Source organism: Nerophis lumbriciformis, linkage group LG11 (genome assembly GCF_033978685.3).
Source record: "Nerophis lumbriciformis linkage group LG11, RoL_Nlum_v2.1, whole genome shotgun sequence".
Lineage (NCBI taxonomy): Eukaryota > Metazoa > Chordata > Actinopteri > Syngnathiformes > Syngnathidae > Nerophis > Nerophis lumbriciformis.
Window position 1 is genome coordinate 17,670,828 of NC_084558.2, and position 25,000 is coordinate 17,695,827.

The 25,000-nt window shown below is 40.8% G+C and overlaps 1 protein-coding gene across 1 annotated transcript in view; it reads left to right on the top strand.

Annotated features, from left to right (window-relative positions):
* bsk146 (brain specific kinase 146) overlaps positions 1-25,000 on the top strand; it is a 41,150-nt gene that overhangs the window by 647 nt on the left and 15,503 nt on the right. The window contains exons 2-3 of the mRNA XM_061967177.1: positions 22,986-23,238; positions 24,602-24,804. Coding sequence (XP_061823161.1) covers positions 23,067-23,238; positions 24,602-24,804 — 375 coding nt within the window. The 5' untranslated portion in view covers positions 22,986-23,066. The remainder of the gene's footprint in view (positions 1-22,985; positions 23,239-24,601; positions 24,805-25,000) is intronic.

Genomic DNA, 25,000 nt, shown 5'->3' on the forward strand with positions numbered 1-25,000 from the left:
CACTTAAAATATGTATTTTATTTTATTTTTTCCAGTGGTGGCAGTTTATTTTATTTTTTCATTTTTACATGCCAGTGTTCTTTTTGTACCACCTTTGCTTCTTCTTTTTTAACTGAAAAATATTTTAAGATATCAAATAATAAAACTCCTACTGGTTTGCATTCAAGTTTTTGTTTAAAAAAAAAAAAAATCTAGTTGCATCATGCATTTAATTGAATGACCTAATTTTTATAGATTCCAGTTTGTTTCTGACGTTTTTAAAGCAATTTCCTTGTATGAAAAAAAAAAAGACAATACAGTATTGTCATATGGTAATTTTTATATTGACATTATTTTTAATATAAAAAAATATACATGCAATTGAATCAAATCATGTCAGTGTCATTATATGGATTTAAAAAAATAATATAATTAAATTATATTAATTTATAATTATATATAATTATAAATTAATAATTTTATTAAAAATATACAACTATTCTCATTTAATTACATTATTTATTTAGAATTCAAGTTTAATTAGGAATATTCTTTCCATCCATCCATCCATCCATCCATCTTCTTCCGCTTATCCGAGGTCGGGTCGCGGGGGCAGCAGCCTAAGCAGGGAAGCCCAGACTTCCCTCTCCCCAGCCACTTCGTCCAGCTCTTCCTGGGGGATCCCGAGGCGTTCCCAGGCCAGCCGGGAGACATAGTCTTTCCAACGTGTCTTGGGTCTTCCCCGTGGCCTCCTACCAGTCGGACGTGCCCTAAACACCTCCCTAGGGAGGCGTTCGGGTGGCATCCTGACCAGATGCCCGAACCACCTCATCTGGCTCCTCTCGAAGTGGAGGAGCAGCGGCTTTACTTTGAGCTCCCCCCGGATGGCAGAGCTTCTCACCCTATCTCTAAGGGAGAGCCCCGCCACCCGGCGGAGGAAACTCATTTTTGCCGCTTGTACCCGTGATCTTCGGTCATAACCCAAAGCTCATGACCATAGGTGAGGATGGGAACGTAGATCGACCGGTAAATTGAGAGCTTTGCCTTCCGGCTCAGCTCCTTCTTCACCACAACGGTTCGATACAGCGTCCGCATTACTGAAGATGCCGCACCGATCCGCCTGTCGATCTCACGATCCACTCTTCCCTCACTCGTGAACAAGACTCCGAGGTACTTGAACTCCTCCACTTGGGGCAGGGTCTCCTCCCCAACCCGGAGATGGCACTCGACCCTTTTCCGGGCGAGAACCATGGACTCGGACTAGGAGGTGCTGATTCTCATGAATATTTTTTAATACATGTAATTTAATAAATATATGTAATAGTTTTATTTTATAAATAAATGATAAATGATAAATGGGTTGTACTTGTATAGCGCTTTTCTACCTTCAAGGTACTCAAAGCGCTTTGACACTACTTCCACATTTACCCATTCACACACACATTCACACACTGATGGAGGGAGCTGCCATGCAAGGCGCTAACCAGCACCCATCAGGAGCAAGGGTGAAGTGTCTTGCTCAGGACACAACGGACATGACGAGGTTGGTACTAGGTGTGGATTGAGCCAGGGACCCTTGGGTTGCGCACGGCCACTCTTCCACTGCGCCACGCCGTCCCTATTTTAAAGAAATGTCATCAACAAATATAAACTATTGTCATATAGTCAATGTGTGCAATTATTTAACTTTATTTAATTGGAAAACATATATATTTAATTGACTAAATCCATGCAATTTTGTATTATATGGTCCAGTATATGTTGGTTTTTATTTACTTTGCCTTTATGCTTTATTAAAAGAAAAATATTACACATTCATTGAATAAATACATGTAAATGTCATCATTGGGTGTAGTTTGTTATTTATTTTTAAAAAGTAATTTACATGTTTCTTTAAATAAATTCATTTAATCAATTCATTTATTTTGCATTTAATTTTTAAATCATAACATGTTTTTATGAATACAATTTAATAAACACATGTATTTGTTTGACTTTTAAGCAATTTAATAAAAAAAAGAAACTTGTCATATGGGCATATTATTCATTCTGAATTATTATTTTTTTATGAAAAAAAAAAAAAATTTGTATGTATATATATACCAATCAATCAATCAAGCTTCATTGCAGACTCCAACGTCCAAGTAGACATACAATCACATACAGTACATAGAACAAACAAAATACAGTATAAAAGGCATTATTACATAATATTAAAAACGGTGCTTGTGCATATTCAGTAAAAGGCATCTAATAAATAAATAAAAGCAGCAATAAAAAAATTAATATATATATCAACACTAAATTGGCCCTAGTGTGTGGATGTGAGTGTGAATGTTGTCTGTCTATCTGTGTTGGCCCTGCGATGAGGTGGCGACTTGTCCAGGGTGTACCCCGCCTTCCGCCCGATTGTAGCTGAGATAGGCTCCAGCGCCCCCCGCGACCCCAAAGGGAATAAGCGGTAGAAAATGGATGGATGGATGGATATATATATATATACTTTAAAAATGCGTCCACACATTCTATAAAAGGCACAGACACCAGTGTTTCCATATATAGGAATGATATATAATATACATATATCTTTTCAAATAAAAAAGTCAGACAGTCGTTGTGAAGCACTATCCATGTGCACCTAATGCAGCACACACACCCTCGGTTTCCACCAATCACACATCAAGTCATACCTATACGGATGCATACAGAGTAGGGATGGGTACCTTTTCACATTTGAACCAATTTCTGTTAGTTTTGTGTGTCTTAATCAACATTATTTGTTTTTAAGAATACAATCTGTTTTTTTTATTGTAACATTTAAACATGAGCTGATTTTGATAACTGCTGTCCAGTTGCTGTATCTCTTGTTTCATTATTACGTTTCTCAGTCAATTTCTTTGTTGGCTTTGAAAATTGCAACATTACTTACAGGCAACGTGGCTTAGTCCGCTCTCAGTGCTGCTGGAGTGACGGCCAAGTGTTGGTGCTAGGGAAGTGACGATATGAGCATTTTATATCACGGTTATGGTGACCAAAATTATCACGTTATTGTAATCACAGTATTGTTGAACATGCGCTGAAATCTTTAGATTTTTAAAATAACTCAGATAAATAGAAACACTGTTAGAAAAGCCACTATTTTGCATGTTTTGTGATTCTTATGCCTCACTGATAGTGTTTTAGTCTTAGTATTTGATGTGTCTTAATGGCTAAACTTTTATTGTTTTAATATTGGTTTGTACTTTAGCACTTTAAGATTTATTTAAATGGAAACTGTGTAACAAATACAAATCTGTTATTATTATTTATCACTTCTGGCGGTCATTGTACTCTGTGGTTGTCCTACTCTTTTCAGCGGTTCTTGAACGCAGTCTCAGTCTCGTATTTCTTTGATCGATCATTCTGTGCCCTGACAGCACAGCTTGTAGGTTCAATGTGCACAATTGAAAAGCTTATTTGTCCAAACAGCAATGTGTTTATATAAGTTTAGATTAGGTTATGTTGTTTCTTATGTTTTCATGTCAGCGTTTAAGCTAGCAATCTAGCACCAGTCAGCCTGTGAGTTTATAAAAGTGCAGTTATTGATCACGTTTCAATTTAAAACGATAATACTAACCGTCAGGAGTGTTCTTGCGGTTGTCATTATCATCATTTGTCACTACAGGTAGCGCAACATGGCACCATTGGATTTTACGTGAATCTGTGCCTGGCAGGACCGGCGGGATTCGGTCAGTGCCAAAAACAGTACTGGATTCGGTACCCATCCCTAATAAAGAGTACTGGTATTTTTTGGTATCGGTTCCTCATTGTGTCCGCCCGGGAGGATCATTAAGATCCTGGACAAATGATACGGCTATCGGTATTTTTTTTATCCAGCTGACTGTCGTAATTATGACGCGCCAGCTGTCTCAGCCTGGAATAAGTGAAGTGAAGTGAATTATATTTATATAGCGCTTTTCTCTTGTGACTCAAAGCGCTTTTACATAGTGAAACCCAATATCTAAGTTACATTTAAACCAGTGTGGGTGGCACTGGGAGCAAGTGGGTAAAGTGTCTTGCCCAAGGACACAACGGCAGTGACTAGGATGGCGGAAGCGGGGATCGAGAATAATCACAAATAAGGAAGCAACACCACACAAAAGTTCATAACACATAAATATTTCCACAAAAGTCTCTCAAAGTCACGCACACTAATGAGAGTTAGTGTCACTTTGAAGTGAACGCTCTTTACTCACGATTGCAGCTTCATCAGCCGTCCTCCTCGTATCCAAGAATCCACAGGCCAATATTAATCCACTCAAAAAGTGGATTATAGTATAATAATCCATAAAGTTGCTTTGAAGCAAGATCGCATCTGCCGACAGGTCTTTCGTTGCCGTCTGACGTCACCCCATCTCGCCGTGTTAGCGTGGAATCAAAATAATTCTTAAACATTATTGTTATTAATTGATGATTACTGAGTAACTGAATAACGTCCTTCATCAGATGCTCATAATTACTCGTTTTGAATGTAAGCTACGTAATCATGTTGTGTTCAGTGTGGTCTCATAAAATATGTTATTAGTGGGACATTTGACTAGCCTAAATAAATAAAAGTTAAATGTTCAAAGATTTGTTGTTGTTATTTGTTTTCATGGCAATATAGAATAAAATACACTATAATAGCTGACAACAACAAAGTAAAACAGACAGTTTACACTGACTTTTGAATGATTTACAAATATTTTTGTCTGGGAAAGTGAAGCTGTCCATCTAGAGCAGGGATGCCCAAATTTGGACCATAGTAGGGATGTCCCATTCCGATATTTGGATCGGATCGGCTGCCGATATTTGCCAAAAATTGCGTATCGGCAAGGCATGGGAAAATGCCGATCCAGATCCAGTTTAAAAAAAAACTCCGGTCCGTGTTTTCCAACGCACCGATTTAAATAATACATTCCACTTTTCTGCTGCTCCGTATTTTCCGTTCCGCATTTTCCAGCACACCTTCAACACATCCACAGGTCTGTGAATTCTCACGCAGTTGCTTTTAGCTGCTGGCATTACACGACAGGCTCTTCTCACTCTTTCCTGTGTCTCCCTCTCACAGACAGCAGCGCACCTTCTTACACACGTCACATACTGTCACGACACACGTCACATACTGTCACGTCATACGTCACATACGTATACGTCCTCCCCGAGCAGAGAGGTAGCAGCATGGCTTACGTTAGCTGTGATGCTAGCGCAGTCGTGCGAGCAACGCTCCCTCTAAGGTGCCCGCCTGTGCAATTGCGCACTGTTTAAGCGTCCTCTGCGCATAGCAAATCTATGCCACGCACAAAATCTAATAAAAAAATAAGCGCATAACAATTTTCAACACACCGACACGACAGAGAAAACAGTTTTCGTCATCATTGTTCAAATATTGTGACGTCTGTCGAGACGCTTATCTCCATTCGGTGCCACACGCCCACACCATCAAAATGCTGAGGAAAAAATTTCCACATCAACACCGTATGAAAAAATGTGTGATTCTTTTAGTTGTGATTTCCTTCTCTGCATGAAAGTTTAAAAGTAGCATATATTAATGCAGTATGAAGAAGAATGTTTTAATGTAGACATGCAAGCCTTGAAAGAAAATTTTGAAAATCAAAACTACATTTCCTGCAAATGGGTGCATTTCTACCCTATATTTTAACTTTAGATTTATTCTCATATCAAACTCTTTTGGCTGTCTTTTTGACACTTACATCCGGCGCCCACCTCCACACCCTGGATTATAAATAATGTAAATAATTCAATGTGATTATCTTGTGTGATGACTGTATTATGATGATAGTATATATCTGTATCATGAATCAATATAAGTAGACCCCGACTTAAACAAGTTGAAAAACTTATTAGGGTGTTACCATTTAGTGGTCAATTGTACAGAATATGTACTTCACTGTGCAACCTACTAAGAAAAGTCTCAATCAATCAATCAAAACACATAGAATCATCATACTGATGTGATTATAAGGCAAAATATCGAGATATATATTGTGTATCGCAATATGGCCTTAAAATATAGCAATATTAAAAAAAGGCCATATCGCCCAGCCCTAGTTCAATGATGCCATTTCTGTTTGTCATGTATAATTTTGTCTATTTTATGTTTATCCTTGAATAAACAGGTCAGTTTCTTGTTACCAACCATTGTGTATTATTCAAACTCCCCTAATTCAGCTGGCTAGTTGTTATCAAGAGTACTAAAACCCTTTTCAACATGATTCTGACAACTAAGTAGGCTAAATAACTTTAAACTTTAATACATGCTCGGATAGGCCAGTATCGGTCAGTATCGGTATCGGATCGGAAATGCAAAAACAATATCGGTATCGGATCGGAAGTGCAAAAACCTGGATCGGGACATCCTTAGACCATAGTATCGTTTCGTCTGGCCTGCCAAAGGGTGGCTACCGAATTTAGTACACATTCATACTGACCTCTTTCAAGCTGCACAATCATTGATGGCATGTCCGCAAGTCTACATTGTAAAAAAGACGGTAGATTTCACGGTAAAACCCTGGCTGTGCACTAGCCGAAATATACCGTAAACTCATCAGTGGTACAATTTTTCTATTTACAATAATGCGCTGTAAAAACAATGGACGTAGATATAACAGTAAAAAAGAGTAGCAGCTCTGTCACCAGAATTTTGCAGTAAAAATAACAGTGTTTTTTGCAATGCATTACTGTAAATTGAAAAATCTTTCAAAATTGTATCGTAGATTTTTCTGTAAAAAAAACTTGTAGCTGAAAAACTAAAATTTCATTATAAAAAAATATAAGTTGTACTGTTTTTTTAATATACAGTAATGCACTGTAAAAAAAAAACTAAACAAAAAAAATTTGCCGTAGATTTTACGGCCAAATATTGGCAGCTCAGTCACAAGAATTTTAACATAAAAACAACAGTGTTATAGTTTTTTGATTTACTGTAATTTGATGTAAAAACCAAGTAAATGTTACGATACAATTCTGGTGACTGAGCTGGCAGTTTTCTACTGTAAAATCTATAGATTTTTTTTTTACAGGCTAACTAGTTACCGTCAATTGCACCTGACAATCTCTACTATTGTACCTTACATTTATATATGGCAGTATGAGACTAAATTCCTCACTCGTAGTGCTGTTGTATGGTAAAAATCGCTCTTTGGCCCATGGACCATTGACACATTTTTACAAATTTTTTGGCACCCTGATCTAGAGCTTAGGTGTACTAAGAAACCCATTTAGATTTTGTCCAAGAATAAATTTGTTTTGCATCAGTTTTCCATGAAAAATAACATTTAACGTTTAAAACCGAACAATAAAACTTTATGCTCTGCTGCACCAGAATCAGCAGTGGCTGCTTCATCTGAGTTTGACCCCCCAGCACACGCTCACTCCCAGCTTTCCAATGATGATTTTGATTGTGAGTGAGTGATGTAGCCACTGCTAGGCTGTTTTAGTCAATTTGCAGTGACTAAGACATTAATCAACACCATGGCTTTTTTAATTATATAAAAGCAAACTATATGCTACATTTTTATAATTCAAATTGAACTTCAATTGAGATTAGATGAGGCTTCTTGTTGTTTTGATATTTGTATGACATGTGCTCTTTGTGTTACTTGCACATTTAAATTAAATGCCTGTGGACTATCTTGAACCAGGACACTTGTCATATTAACGCTTGATTGTTAAAAACAATAAAATATCCACTATACCTATTTATTGAGTGGTAATTGAAAATGCATTTGCAATCAGAGGGGCAATAACATGTTGCAAATCAGTGAAATGAGAATAAGACAGCTAATAATGCATAATTTACATATTAATGCTCTCATTTGTTGAGTGGTTAATCGTAAAAAAGAAAACAAATTGGGTGTATTACACCAGACACCATCAAGAACACTAAAAAAAACCTGAGAATCAAAGGTGGCAACAAATGGGGAGGGGCCTGCACGGATATTATTTCGGGAGGCCCAGAATTCCTAGCAATAACCCTAAGCTGCCGGTCCGTCGCTTAAACATGTCCGTGTGCACCATAAACACAAAAAAACAATTCCTGTTGTTACAAAAGGCACACCCGGCTACCATGCTGATTGATTATATTGATTTACAGTACATTTGATATGAGGTATCATGTAAAAGGACTGTGGTCACAATAAAAAGACTCCATTAATATTATTTCCAGCTGAGTGTAATTGTAAAGAATAGAAACAGAGTGATGGATCTGTATTGTCTTTGCGAGAAAATGACATAACAACTGCATTGCATCTTGCTCTGTACAGAGTTGACTTGTTTAAGACATAAAACGCAGATGTTGATAAAACACTTCCCTGCTGTGAGATGTTACATGATGTTGGTGGTGTACAACCTCTTGTACTATTAAAAATGGCAATAAAAATGCATTTTTTCCCACATCTTTATTTACTGTAAATAAGGTACCTATAAAAGTACGATAAGAAATATCAATATTATAATATAATGATATTGATAAAATCCTAACGATATACTGTACATCCTTAGTCATACCTAAGGTGCCTTCATTGACCTTCAGAGTAATTACATCTGTAATATTACTATCACTGCGAGATCTCCCGAGGTTTAATAATACATATTTCTGCTTTTCTTGGCAGGGACTGTGGGTTTGATTCCTAGCCAGGGATGCGTAATCAAACACATTCAACCTAAAAACTAAGACACAACCATTCATGCGATTGCCTTACTGTGGGGAATAGAATTACAGTTGTACCTCAACTTAAAAGTGTTTTGAGATAAGCGCGGTCTCTCGGCTAAATGTTATGTTTTAAAGTTGCAATAAAAGTAGGAGTTACAAGCATCACCGACATTCGGACGCATAGCAAATGTCACAGCAATTCGAGTTCATCACTACTACTCTGCAACATTCTAAATCAGAATGAGTCTTAAAGAATGTTAAAATAATATCTAAACAGCAGACATTTATCCATGAAAATATGGATATCAATCAATCAATCAATGTTTATTTATATAGCCCTAAATCACAAGTGTCTCAAAGGGCTGCACAAGCCACAACGACATCCTCGGTACAAAGCCCACATAAGGGCAAGGAAAAACTCACCCCAGTGGGACGTCGATGTGAATGACTATGAGAAACCTTGGAGAGGACCGCATATGTGGGTAACCCCCCCCCCCCCCTCTAGGGGAGACCGAATGCAATGAATGTCGAGTGGGTCTGACATAATATTGTGAGAGTCTAGTCCATAGTGGATCCAACATAATAGTAAGAGTCCAGTCCATAGTGGGGCCAGCAGGACACCATCCCAAGCGGAGACGGGTCAGCAGCGCAGAGATGTTCCCAGCCGATGCACAGGCGAGCGGTCCCGACTCTGGACAGCCAGCACTTCATCCATGGCCACCGGACCTGTGCCCCCCGCCCTCCACAAGGAAGAGGGGAGCAGAGGAGAAAAGAAAAGAAACGGCAGATCAACTGGTCTAAAGGGGGGTCTATTTAAAGGCTAGAGTATACAAATGAGTTTTAAGATGGGACTTAAATGCTTCTACTGAGGTAGCATCTCTAATTGTTACCGGGAGGGCATTCCATAGTACTGGAGCCCGAATAGAAAACGCTCTATAGCCCGCAGACTTTTTTTGGGCTCTGGGAATCACTAATAAGCCGGAGTTCTTTGAACGCAGATTTCTTGCCGGGACATATGGTACAATACAATCGACAAGATAGGACGGAGCTAGCCCGTGTAGTACTTTATACGTAAGTAGTAAAACCTTAAAGTCACATCTTAAGTGCACAGGAAGCCAGTGCAGGTGAGCCAGTATAGGCGTAATATGATCAAACTTTCTTGTTCTTGTCAAAAGTCTAGCAGCCGCATTTTGTACCAATTGTAATCTTTTAATGCTAGACATAGGGAGACCCGAAAATAATACGTTACAGTAGTCGAGACGAGACGTAACGAATGCATGAATAATGATCTCAGCGTCGCTAGTGGATAAAATAGAACGAATTTTAGCGATATTACGGAGATGAAAGAAGGCCGTTTTAGTAACACTCTTAATGTGTGACTCAAAGGAGAGAGTTGGGTCGAAGATAATACCCAGATTATTTACTGATTCGCCTTGTGTAATTGTTTGGTTGTCAAATGTTAAGGTGGTATTATTAAATAAATGTCGGTGTTTAGCAGGACTGATAATCAGCATTTCCGTTTTCTTGGCGTTGAGTTGCAAGAAGTTAGCGGACATCCATTGTTTAATTTCATTAAGACACGCCTCCAGCTGACTACAATCCGGCGTGTTGGTCAGCTTTAGGGGCATGTAGAGTTGGGTGTCATCAGCATAACAATGAAAACTAACACCGTATTTGCGTATGATGTCGCCTAGCGGCAGCATGTACATACTAAAGAGCAGTGTTGGGTTAGTTACTGAAAACCAGTAACTAGTTACAGTTACTAGTTACTTTATTCCAAAAGTAACTCAGTTACTAACTCAGTTACTTACACCAAAAAGTAATGCGTTACTGTGAAAAGTAACTATTTAGTTACTTCTTTTTTTCTTCTTTTTTTTTTTAAAGCTCCCATTAATGCCCTTTTTGCCTTCATTTCAGTACTGTTATTGCACTGGAGAATAATACAATCTGTTGATCAACTTGACATACATTTTTATTTTCCTTTTAACATAATTAATGAAAAACAGTGCAACATAAAAAGGCATTCCTCCTTTCTTTAAACTTGGACCAATGACCATGAATAAAAAACAAGTTAAAGTGCAACATAAGAAGGCACATCATCTTCCTTGAAACATAAAGCCTGACATCTGGAGTGATGCTGCTGTCTTCCACACTTGGAGCCATGGATTGTAGAATACTTGTTTTCAGTGGCAGGATCATTGACACAGATGGTGAAGTTTCAGTGCTCAGTAGAGATGGAACACTTTTGAGGGGTTTAAGCACCTGGAGGACCTCACCTGCCACTCTCACATCATCATCAGACAGGGTGACATTTGTCTTCAGGGTGTTGTGGGTCAATGCAGAGTATATAGCTGCCTGCTGCTCCAACATATCATAAGTGGAGTTCCACCTCGTTGGGACATCATGTATGAGCAGGCAGCTTTAGCATTTCTTGCTTTGTCTTAAGCACATGAGCAGCTGTTGTGCTTGGGTGGAAGTAAGAAACCTTCCTGATCCTCCCAAAGAGGCGCTCCATCCTATTGACTGAGATTCCCTTCTGTGATGCCAAATTCACTACATGTGCAAAGCACCTATCTGTGGTCCCAGTCCTGCCTCATTCTCTGTAATTATTTGATTTTTGGCATTATCACGTGTGACTGGGATATCTTTATCTTCCATTCCTCCACTGCTTGTGTCAGTACCTGCGCAAGGTGACTCTCGTAGAGGGGGCGTGTCTTCTCATCTCCCAGTCTGCTGTGATGAAGTGAGCGCTTATAGTTCCGCTGGACGTCCACCCGTCTGTCATGAGCGCAACAGATGATGCTCGGGATAGTTCATCCACAACTTTTTTCTTCTCCTGCTCATAAAGATCTGGCACAATCTTATTGCTGAAGTGGGTGCGCGACGGGATGTCGTAACGTGGTTCAAGCACGTTCAGCATGTGTTTAAAACCCTCGTTTTGCACAACCGAGTCTGCACTTATAAACACACCGATTCAATGGCGGGGGCGTTCAAGCTCCTCCGTTACTCCGCTCGCCATGACCACGCTGTGTGTGGACTGAACGTGCCAACAACTTTTTTTTTGTTTCATATATCAAACCGCGGATCAGTTGTGTGCCTCATCCCCTCCCCACACCCACACACACACACACATAGACCGCGCCTCTTTTCTTCTCTCCGGCTTGTGACAGAGGAAGATTCAGAAGAACGACACCGCAGCGCTTCTGTTTCTAGCCGATACTACATCAAAAGTAACGTAAAATAACGCAGTAACGCATCATGTAGTAACGGTAACTAAATTACTGAATTAAAAAAAATAACGCGTTAGATTACTAGTTACCGCCGAAACTAACGGCGTTACAGTAACGCGTTACTTTGTAACGCGTTAGTCCCAACACTGCTAAAGAGTGCAGGGCCAAGAACCGAACCCTGAGGAACTCCGCACGTTACCTTAACATAGTCTGAGGTCACATTATTATGGGAGACGCACTGCATCCTGTCAGTAAGATAAGAGTTAAACCACGACAAAGCTAAGTCTGATATACCAATACGTGTTTTGATACGCTCTAATAAAATATTATGATCGACGGTATCGAAAGCAGCGCTAAGATCAAGAAGCAGCAACATAGATGACGCATCAGAATCCATCGTTAGCAGTAGATCATTAGTCATTTTTGCGAGGGCTGTCTCCGTAGAGTGATTTGCCCTGAAACCGGATTGAAAAGGTTCACAGAGATTGTTAGACACTAAGTGTTCATTTAGCTGCTGTGCGACAATTTTTTTGAGGATTTTCGAAATAAAGGGAAGGTGGGACACCGGTCGGTAGTTTACCATGAGGTCAGGATCAAGGTTAGGTCTTTTGAGCAGAGGATGAATAACCGCTTTCTTGAATGCTAGGGGAACAGTGCCAGAGGAAAGTGATAAGTTTATAATATTTAGCACTGATGGACCTAATAATACAAAAAGCTCCTTGATAAGTTTCCCAGGAAGTGGGTCAAGTAAACATGTTGTTTGTTTTATCCCACTTACACGCCGTAATAGTTCCTCTAATGTTATTTCATCAAAAAGAGAGAGACTATTTTGTATTGCAGTATCCGTCGTAGATACAGTTGTATCTGTGTTAATAGAACCCAGTTGTAGCTGGGATGCGTTGTCTTTAATCTCCTTTCTAATGAGTTCAATTTTCTTATTAAAGAAATTCATAAAGTCATCTGCCGAGTGGGTGGAGCTATTGGGAGGAGTCCCTTGTTGGGTTAGCGATGCTACTGTACTAAACAAAAATTTAGGGTCGTTTTTGTTGAGGCGGATGAGATTTGAGTAATATTTAGCTTTAGCTAAGGTAAGCATGCGTTTATACGATATTAAACTATCACTCCATGCTTGATGGAAAACCTCAAGCTTGGTCGTGCGCCATTTGCGTTCCAACTTTCTACATGATAATTTATGAGCTCTGGTTTCTTCTGTAAACCATGGGGTGCGCGTTTTAGGGGCCCTTTTTTGTTTTAGCGGTGCTATGCTATCAATGGTTTCGCGCAGGGCATTGTCAAAGTTGTTAGGTTATCAATAGAGCCGACATAATTTGGGAATGGTGCCATTACCGAAGGCAGTAGGTCAGCAAGAGTCATCGTTGTGGCAGCATTAATGTTGCGGCTGCTATAGCAGTTATTATTATTATTAGTTTGTTGACAATGAGTCAGAACTTCAAGTTTTATAAGGTAATGATCGGACATTACTTTAGTATATGGGAGTACCATAACTTTGGAGGTGGTGACACCCCTGACCAGCACTAGATCTATTGTATTACCGTTGCGATGCGTAGGTTCATTTATTATTTGTGTAAGACCACAGCTATCAATTATAGTCTGGAGCGCCACGCACTGAGGGTCCGATGGGGTATTCATATGGATATTAAAGTCCCCCATTATGATTATATTGTCTGCGTGCGTCACTAGATCAGGGGGGCGGTAGATAACAGCCATATCGAGAGGCAGCGGTGCGACAAACCTCATAGTAAGCACCTCAAACGATTTGTATTTATTATTTAGGTTAGGGGTAAGGTTAAAGTTTTCATTGTATATTAGTGCGACCCCCCCACCCCTTTTGAGGGGACGGGCAATATGCGCATTCGTATAGTTAGGAGGAGATGCCTCATTAGGCGCAAAAAAATCGTCTGGTTTGAGCCAGGTTTCGCTAAGACCAATGACGTTAAGATTGTTGTCTCTAATGACCTCATTAACTAATAACGTTTTGGGAGACAATGATCTTATGTTTAAAAAGCCCATATTATAAGTATTGGGCTGTTTTGACGAGTTTTTGTTTAAATTATCCGTAGTAGCAATATTAATAATGTTGCATTTATTATACGTAGTGCACTTTAAATAGTTTCGACCATATCTAGGAATTGATACGACGGGAATTTTCAGATTGTTTGCTTGATGCTGCGATAGACTGAACGCATCATGATTTGCCACCTCAGTAGAATGCATATCTACCTCTAACACATTCACAACAGAAAACACATTATGTGAGTTGTGTCTTATTCTAAGAGAATTGCTATGCGTACAGGAATTATCCAGCCTGGCGCTGGCTAGTTCTAGCTTAACTGACTCCTCACCCGGACTAGCAGACTATGTAATTGCCTGTGACCGGGCTTGCTCTAGTGTAGTTAGTCAAATGTGACCTAAACAGTAGTCTATGTTTTTAGTCAGGATGATGGCGCCTTCCTGGTTAGGGTGAAGGCCGTCTCTCATCAGCAAGCCTGGTTTGCCCCAGAAAGAGGGCCAATTATCAATAAACGTTAGTCCCTGTTGTCTACAGAAGCTAGCCAGCCACTTGTTAAGCGAGACTAATCTGCTATATCTCTCATCATTGCCTCTCGCAGGCAGGGGGCCAGAGACAATTACTCGATGCCTGGACATCTTTCTAGTGAGATCACAAGTCCTGGCTATGTTTCTCTTTGTAATCTCTGACTGTCTCATTCTAGTGTCATTGGAGCCAACGTGTACAACTATATTCGCATAACTAGTGGTGCGATTAGCCTGTCGTACGTGTTTACTAGGCCTGTTGCGAGTTAACTCCCTAAGATTAGCCTCAATGTCAGGTGCTCTAGCCCCAGGGATACACTTAATTCTGGCTGGTTTGCTAAGCTTTATGTTTCGGGTGATGGAGTCCCCTATGACTAAGGTGTGGTGCCCGGTAGACTGGGGTGTAGGACTAGCTAAAGAGCTAAATCTATTATGCGTCTCAACCGGTACACCGTAGCTTGTAGGCTGCTTAGGACTACTACAGGCTGGGCTAGTTAGCTCGCTACAGCTAACGCTAGCAGATGTGTCCGCAACATCTAAAGTTACGAGATTACTCTGCTCTAACTGGCGGACACGGCCCTCTAGCAGAGCCAGCCTCTCCGTGAGTAAGGTGCAAGACGCGCAGGAAGCCATACTCACGGTGTTTTCTGTCACCGAGTGAAGTTCCTGCTGTCTTCCGAGAAGTCGTGGTCACGGTGTGCGGGGAGCCGCTTCCTTCCGACGGACGACCGGCGCCGCCTTTCTCCGCGCTAGCTTTGTTAGCTTAGCAGCTAGCTGCTAGCTAGCTGCGGGAGGGGTGGTGAGACAGAGATCGGGTGATTTGCAAGTTAAATAGTACTACCAAATTTGTTAAGAAAGTAATAAAGAAAGCTGCAGAACAATTAAAAGCACACAAATAGAACGATACTTAGCTTTTTCGAAACAGCGAGCAGTCAGCGAGCAGTCACGCACGGTGAACCGGAACCGGAAATTGATTTATCGGGATAAGCTGCTGATGGTGTGTTTGACGGAGAAGCATGGAAGGGTATACTGTAGAAGTCTACTCTCCAAGGTAAAATACTGTACAGTATTATTACATTACTTCATAAAACTACTGTCGTTGTTAGTACCACATATTTGTGTATTGTTTTATACAATATTTCTTATCTAAACCCATCCATCCATTTTCTACCGCTTATTCCCTTCGGGGTCGCGGGGGGCGCTGGAGCCTAACTCAGCTACAATTGGGCGGAAGGCGGGGTACACCCTGGACAAGTCGCCACCTCATCGCAGGGCCAACACAGATCGACAGACAACATTCACACTCACATTCACACACTAGGGCCAATTTAGTGTTGCCAATCAACCTATCCCCAGGTGCATGTCTTTGGAGGTGGGAGGAAGCCGGAGTACCCGGGGGGAACCCACGCAGTCACGGGGAGAACATGCAAACTCCACACAGAAAGATCCCGAGGCCGGGATTGAACTCACGACTACTCAGGACCTTCGTATTGTGAGGCAGACGTACTAACCCCTCTTCCACCGTGCTGCCCTATTTCTTATCTAAACATTTTATTTAAATTTTTAAAAGTCATGTTACATGTTAAAATTGTTACTATTACTACTACTAATACTATTTGGGTCAATACTGTATCTTCCCAGCTGTCCCAAAACTTAAGTCTACATATTGTAGCTTAGTCTAAAATGTGTATACCAGTTGGGAAATACTAAAATATTACAAGGAAATACTAACATATACGGTACACTAATACAGTTGTAAATCAGGTTTTGTACCGTACAGTAATTGGTTTTAAAAGGTGCCTCCCACACACACAACACAAAACACATTTTATAGTGATTGCTTGTAGTTTTACACATAGAATACAATGCAAAAAATACATATAAATGACAAATCCAATTTTACTAATCACTTTTACATTCATTGACTGTTGTTGGCAAAGATGATAATTAAGGAGGCGATTGTTCTTTCTCGAATTCAATTATGTTGCTAGGGATGGGTACCGAGCCGGTACTTTTACAGGTACCAGTCCAATTCTGTTGGTACTACTGGATACCTACTCAGTGGCCTAGTGGTTAGAGTGTCCGCCCTGAGATCGGTAGGTTGTGGGTTCAAACCCCGGCCGAGTCATACCAAAGACTATAAAAATGGGACCCATTACCTCCCTGCTTGGCACTCAGTATCAAGGGTTGGAATTGGGGGTTAAATCACCAAAAATGATTCCCGGGCGCGGCCACCGCTGCTGCCCACTGCTTCCCTCACCTCCCAGGGGGTGATCAAGGGTGATGGGTCAAATGCAGAGAATAATTTCGCCACACCTAGTGTGTGTGTGACAATCATTGGTACTTTAACTTTAACTTTAAAAACAAACGGTAACATATTTTGATACCTTTGTTGCATCTTTGTTGCTTTGTTGTTGTTAAAAGTTAGGCAGTGCGCTTCAATGCCTCATCATGTGAACAACACAGGGAGCACCGAGCTTGATTGACCGACATAAAGAAAGCAGACAGTAATGGAGTTGTTCATCGTTCTGTGTCTTCTATGAACAAATAGACCACCAACACACATATTAGAAAGACAATTATGGACAGAATCTGTCCAACTGTAAAAGTCACTAACGCATGGGACTCTTTGTTTGGACTACCAATTCTGCAAAATTATACTATGGCGAGTGGAGTCCCTTTCGTGCAAAGCTTGCATACCGTAACCAAGACAGCATAAAAAAACCAACATACGGCAACATTTTTCAGTAAAAAAATTATATCTACGAAAAGTGCAACGTACGTTTTCGGAAAGGTACCACAGAATTGACAAACGACATGGAAAATGCATTTATTCCACTGGAGGGAATTCTACAGGATAGAATTACGGTATTCACCATCAGGAATGTATTTTATGATCAACAATACGCAATTGGCAAAGTTCAACTTTGATTTGAGTAACACGGAAAGCATGTGATGTTTGGGTCACATTTCCAACTTATTCATGTGAAAAAAATTGTTTATTTTTATTTATAGTGACTCAGCTTTGACTCGGACATCCTTATCTCGATCTTTCACGCTAGAGTCAAAAATAGCCCCATTAACGAGAAAAACATCTTTAAGTCAGAAGCAATGGTTGAAAGTTGACTGGCTGTTTAAATATGGCAGGGATGTTCAACTAAATTGTTTTGGGGGTCCACATTCTAGAAAATTGGCCAGAACTACCACCTTCACTATTAGTCACATTTTGTATATTCTGGAGAACCAACACAGTAGACATTTGATTTTGGTTTATTTATTTTGTCAGTTACAGGAACGTTCTGCTGTTTTTAAGGACTTTTTGCAAAAATAGCTAGTGAAAGATCAACTCTATGACAGCGCTCTAGTGTTTTTAAAGGGGAACTGCCCTTTTTTATTTTGCCTATCGTTCACAATCACTATGAGAGACAAGAAGACAAAGGGTTTTTTTCATTCTAACTTGTAAAAATTGGTTTGTTCTCAGTGGCTAGCATTGCTGGTAATGGGAGCAATTAATTCTTCCTCTAAATCACTTTAAAAATGCATTCAAAAACCGCCAATAATACTTCATTTACGTTCCGTAACCTGTATAATAACAAAGCTGTAGCAACAATGTTATTGTAAGAGCGAACACTGAGGAACTCTTTTTCTATTGTAGTAACACATTGGCGTGCTTCGATATTAGCTGTAAAAGCTAACTACGGCAAGAGATAAGCTAGCTTCTACGTCAACACAAAACGCGTTTGAGTTTGTACAGCACAACACAATGCGATAGAACATATACTGACTGAGCAACATGAACAATCGTATTACAGTATCTGTAAAGTATTAGCCAACATTTCATGTTTTGTTTGTACACATCTAGCCAGACAGTGTATGTACTGTAGTTGTAATAACAAGCCTGTTGTGCTGTGTGTACCATGATCAATATTTAAAATGTGACTTACTAGATGGATAGTTGTGCGTTTGGTCCAGCTGGCCGGGGAAGTTTTTTCCGGTTTAGTTTGGGTAAGCACTCTATTTATGTTGAAATAGCTTGGCTCCATGTTCCACATTTATAGACTTGTCACTCTCACTCTCTCAGCTTCCGTCTGCTCCAACGTCTCACTCTTCCTTCATGCTAGCTTCTATAAGCAGCAGTTCATCCTCAGTATGTTCAGTTTCAAAAAGCATAAGGTTGTGACTCCTCACTTGACTGCATCTGAAGTTAACAAGCTACAGCCACACCTTAGTTCCATAAATCACATTACGGACAACATTTGTAACTGCCAAAAAAGTACAAACGTAGATGACTTAAATGAGTGCTTTGAGGAATGCCTCAGTTATGTAAATTACAAGTTTAGACCAAGTGTTCTATGTTTGCTAGCAAGGTAGAATGTCATACAAGGATCTGCCAATGTGTTTACAGTGTTCCAAGTTCCTTCATACAACAGGAGCATTCTAGGGTTTTAGGAATTTGCTGCAAAATGTTTTGTTTTGAACTGGAGGGCCGGTCTGGTGTTGACTAGCCCTGAAATATGGATATGAGTGTTACGGTATATATCTACTCAGTGGCCTAGTGGTTAGAGTGTCCGCCCTGAGATCGGTAGGTTGTGAGTTCAAACCCCGGCCGAGTCATACCAAAGACTATAAAAATGGGACCCATTACCTCCCTGCTTGGCACTCAGCATCAAGGGTTGGAATTGGGGGTTAAATCACCAAAAATGATTCCCGGGTGCGGCACCGCTGCTGCCCACTGCTCCCCTCACCTCCCAGTGGGTGAACAAGGGGATTGGTTTAAATGCAGAGGACCAATTTCACCACACCTAGTGTGTGTGTGACAATCATTGGTACTTTAACTTTAACTTTATTTGGTTAGTGCGTCTGCCTCACAATACGAAGGTCCTGAGTATTCTTGGGTTCAATCCCAGACTCGGGATCTTTCTGTGTGGAGTTTGCATGTTCTCCCCGTGACTGCGTGGGTTCCCTCCGGGTACTCCGGCTTCGTCCCACCGCCAAAGACATGCACCTGGGGATAGGTTGATTGGCAACACTAAATTGGCCCTAGTGTGTGAATGTGAGTGTGAATGTTGTCTATCTGTGTTGGCCCTGCGATGAGGTGGCGACTTGTCCAGGGTGTAATCACCTTCCGCCCGATTGTAGCTGAGATAGGCTCCAGCGCCCCCCGCGACCGCGAAGGGAATAAGCGGTAGAAATGGATGGATGGATGGATGTATTTAGTGCACATTGTTTAAACTTTTGACAAGAAAAAAGGGTCTCTATTATTCCTTACAGCTACTTTTAACACCAAAGTTTGTTTGATAAAACATTTGATTTTGAAATAAAGTTTGGCAGAATGGCCAATTAAACTTGAATTACCCTGCATTAGTGGCTCACTCAAAATAAGTAGTCGCACGCACACACACACACACACACACACACACACACACACACGCACACACACACACACACACACACACACACACACACACACACACACACACACACACACACATGCACACACACGCTGGCACACATGGTGCTGCAGCATGCATCTTGCAGTGCTACAGTAAGCACTTCTAATCCCGGACAGAAACAAATGGCCTCTCCCTTTTTTTCTTTTTTTTTACAACTCCCTGCCTTCCCTTCAGTGAATGTGTGCATTTATTGCACACTTTTATTTAGGCGAAAGAAACAGAGAGAAAGAGATATTCTCCCTGCGTGGTCATTTATCACCCAAACAAACTCTTTCCTCGGTACCTTCTGGTGTCATGTGCTCTTCCTTTGCACTTGACATTACAAGATCACACGCCCACAGCGGAACACAGACGCCTTTGAAAGGGGATGACAAGGTACTTGTATGCTAGTATGCTGTGTGTGTATGTGTGTGTGTGTGTGTGTGTGCGCGCGCATTTTTTTTTAGTTGTTACCTTAGTGTGCTTACTTTGCAGCTGTTCCATCTGTGTCAGAAAATGTTACAGGAGAGACTAGTCCACTGTCAAATGTGTGTGTAGAAGGACAGGCGATGTGTGCTGATGAATCATGTGCATGCAGTGTGAATATTGAGCGCCTATTTAGAGAGAAGCTGCTCTCTGGTGCCTCAGGTTATGCAATACATGTGTGTGTGTTTGTGTGTGTGTGTGTGTGTGTGTGTGCCTTTTCTCCACATGCATGTATAGAATCACCGTCAGGCAATTTGTGAATTCAGTGGCATTTTTAAAGTGATTTGTGTTTGTAGTAACAGTCATAGGCTTGCTGGCAATGGCTGACATTCAATACCAGCAGAATTGTACAACACAGTGGGACTTCTAAAACAAAGCAATCAATCCATTATTTTTATGGTGGAATGATTATGCAATAATGTGCCTTTGTGTTGTTTTCCGTTCTGTTGTGTGCATCGACGTCCCACTGGGGTGAGTTTTTCCTTGCCCTTATGTGGGCTATGTACCGAGGATGTCGTTGTGGCTTGTGCAGCCCTTTGAGACACTTGTGATTTAGGGCTATATAAATAAACATTGATTGATTGATTATTTCCATACATACTTCTTTGGACTTTTTTGTTGTCTTTTTTACGCTCTCAAAGAAAAACGGGCAGGTGCAGTCAATCCTGATCCCTAATTAAAAGTTAGAGGGGCTAAGATGTTATTAAGCAGTGGCACAAACATTCATGTCATTTCCAAAACAGAAAGTGCAAGATTGTCAGAAACATTTTAAAACAGGCTATTAGTGCGCTTTTGTGCATGATGTCTCTAAGATGACATATCAAAACAACACTAAATTAAAGTGCACTTTTTGTACAGAACGCCACTACAATAGTTTAAAACAAATAAAGTGCACTTTTGTGCATGATGTCACACAAGATATTTCAAAAACTGTCAAATAAAAATTAGCTTCATAATAAATTGTGTACGTCCTTCGCTATGTGGTAGGTTACTGCGGACGTTATCTCCTTCTGTTGTTGACTATTTTTTTTCATACGGTGTTGATCTGGAAATGGTTGCTTGGGCATTTTGTGGGTGTGGCACCGAACAGAGACGTTGACATGCGGGGAGTTTCAAGCACTCTTCATTCTCTAGCGGGTGACTTTTCAAATGAGGCTACATTAGTGGAGCTGCTACTTTTTGTAGTAACGCTTTTGCCGCATGCTTGACATATTACGGTTGTCTGTTCAACATCTTTCCGCTTGAAGCCAAACCACCGCCAGACGATGCACCCCGTGCTGTTTTACTTGGAATTAATTCTTCCTTTATTTGTTACCAGATTCGCACATTCTTTCTCTCGTATTACCACCCGCACCGCTCCGCTAGCATCACAGCTAACGTTACCCATGCTGCTACCTCTCTGCTCGGCGAGGACGTATGACGTTGCACGCGCGACAGTATGTGACGTATGTAAGAAGGTGCGCTTGTTTTATGTCTGTGAGAAGCAGAGACAAGAAATAGTGAGAAGAGCCTATAGCATGAGTGTCAAACTCTGGCCCGTGGGTCAAATTTGGCCCGCCGTGTAATTTCACTTGGCCCTTGAGGCGATATCAAATTAACACTAAAGCTGGCCCGCCGATTATGTATTGCGGCCGTGCCGCGGTAACACCGCATTCACCGCTAATTCTAATACTTGCCAACCCTCCCGGGAGTCTTCCAAACTTCAGCGCCACTCCCAAAAATCGTCACGTCTGCTTTTCAGTAATGTTGTGTCGTTCGCGAACGATTGGTTCGAAAGAACGAATCTTTTGAGTGAACGTACTGGACCGAATCACTTAATGAACTGATTCGTTCCTTTCTCAGTTCAGTTGAGCTCCGCCGCGACCATGCCGGTATGAGTGGAACTGGCGCATTCTGTGACTCACTGAACCCTCGACGACGGCGAACGACGCAGCCAGCTACTCATCATTTATTTAAATTGTATTTGATATGCCATTGATATTTTTTAATTATTATTATTATTATTATTTGAAACTCGATTTTGCATGTCACTATAAAGTTATATAAGCCTTGCTTGTTCAATATTCAATGCAAAACTTGTTTGAGTCCCTATTAAAAGGTTAATTTGTTCAACCTTGGCCCACGGCTTTGTTGAGTTTTAAATTTTGGCCCACTCTGTATTTGAGTTTGACACCCCTGGCCTATAGCGTAATGCCCGCAGCTAAAAGCAACTGCGTGAGAACATATACTCGAATATCACGATATAGTCATTTTCTATATCGCACAGAGACAAACCCGCGATATATCGAGTATATTCGATATATCGCCCATTCCTACCTTAAAGGCATTCTGATGTACTTGTGTACTGACAGAGTGCCCAGCAGGTAGAGTACAAACTGGGAGTAAGTAAATATGATTTTACTCCCTTCATTCTTGCGGTGGCACCCCTAGAAAATGTCGCCCTGTGGAATTGCCCCGTGGCCTAAAACTTCTACTCATCATGCAAAAAAGTATATATCTATCGGTACTTGGCAACGTATAATGCTTGGCAATACACTCTGGCCAAAAATACAAAATACAACATCACGAATATAATCATTGATTAATAACACAAACTTGTTTTTATTGTCTCTCCAGTAACGTCGTGTTAGTTGCTGCTTGGCCTGCCTTGGCACCTGTTCCTCGGTTTGTCCTCTCGCTCCATCCTCTGACAGAGCCATGAGTTCATCTCCGCTGACGTCGCAAGCCCACATGGACATTCTGGACGAGCTCCAGCTGATCACAGCCCAGAACCTGGAGAAGGTGGAGATCAATAAGTACTACGAAGTGATTAGGGAGTTGGGCAAGGGCACCTATGGCAAGGTGGACCTGGTCATCCACAAGATCAGAGGTGAGGAGCCGGCATAAACACGTCTATCGTTGAAAGACACTTTTTAGGCGCACCTGTGTAATGGAAATACCACATTTCTTCAGATAGTTTCTTTGCTCACCTGCAGAGACAGGCCTATATTTTTTATGAGTGTAGGCAAATTGTACCTGTGTCAGTGATGCAGGACAGTATCCATCAAATTTGCCCATCAGTCACAATCCTTATGTAACACGTCTTTCTATTTTGTGCGTTCTTCAACAGTTAGTAAGAGGCAGCTAACAATGTAGGTAATGGTCATTGACTTATTTTGCCTATAAGACCCTTTAAACCTCCAACAACGTTTTGTATACTGTACATGCTGTAAGTACATATGTAATGGAGTAACAGGGACATTTGTGATTACATGTAATATTTACAGTATTTTGCTCATTTTAAACATTACCACAACTCCTTTCCTGACTGCATTAATTTCACAGAGTGCATAGCATTGATCACAAATTCCGTCAACAACAACTACCACTAATCATGGCAGACTTCGTCAAAGCCAACGACGACTACTTTTGGGACAAATGATGATTAAGAACCTAGTATTATTAGCCTAAATATGCAGAGAATAAGCTACAAGTTTTAGATCTAGCTATAGTGAAACACTAAACCATCATGTAGCACTTGTGCTTAGTGCCAAACAAGAAATATGAACACAATAAAAGTCACTCACTGGGATGCCGACTGATGGGATGGTTGTATCTTTCAGCACAAGACTTGTGCACTCCATTTAGCATAATCTTCACTCGTCAGGTAGAAATGCTGGGATGAAACAAAGATATTGCTAGCGATGTCTTCAAGTCTAAGTTTATTTTGAAGTTGCCCAACTTTTTGGCTTATGGCCACAACCTTATATGTAAACGTGTGAGGCATGATTTATAACCTAGCATGAGTTTTTACAAGCTAGGAGGAGATTCAGCAGCAGCAGCTCGGTAGCTAGCTAACCTCTCGCTAGTGTCTGGAGGAGCCGTGTGAGTGTCTGTGAGCAAGGCACTGTGTTACAAGGACAGAAAAGTAGTTCCTCAGCCTTAGCTCTTACAATAACAATGTCGCTATTTGGTCACTATACAGGTCACGGCAGGTAAATGGAACGTTGTTGTCGGTTTTTGAAAGTGAGAGGGTTTTATAGGCGGAACATATGACTCCCATCACCTGCATTGTTAGCTGCCTCTTGCTAGCAGTTTTTTTCACAATTTAGAATGCACAGAGAAGAGAAAAACATGTGTTCTTGTCTCACATAAGGATTGTGAATGTTGGACAAAAAGCGCAGTTCGCCTTTAAAGAAGTATGCACAGAATCTAAAAATGTTTTTTTTTTTTTCCTGCTTTCCTGTCAAAAGGTACAAAAATGGCACTGAAGTTCTTGAAGAAGAAGACGACCAAACTGAAGTCGTTTCTGCGGGAGTACAGCATCTCGCTCTACCTGTCTCCTTGCCCTTTTATCATCAACATGTTTGGCATCGCCTTCGAGACGGACGAATACTATGTGTTCGCTCAGGAATACGCGCTAGCAGGGGATCTCTTCGACATCATTCCTCCACAGGTGCACATTGTTCCTTATAGTCATTGATGGGCACGTTATTACTACTACTTAGCAATGTAGGTCACTAGATTCCAAAGGATACAGAAATATCCCCTACATAGTGCACAACAATTTATCCATTAAAAAGTTTACATAATGCCTTTGAAAAATGTTTACATGCTAGCAGTCAGCTACTGGCAAATCTCGAGCCGTGTAT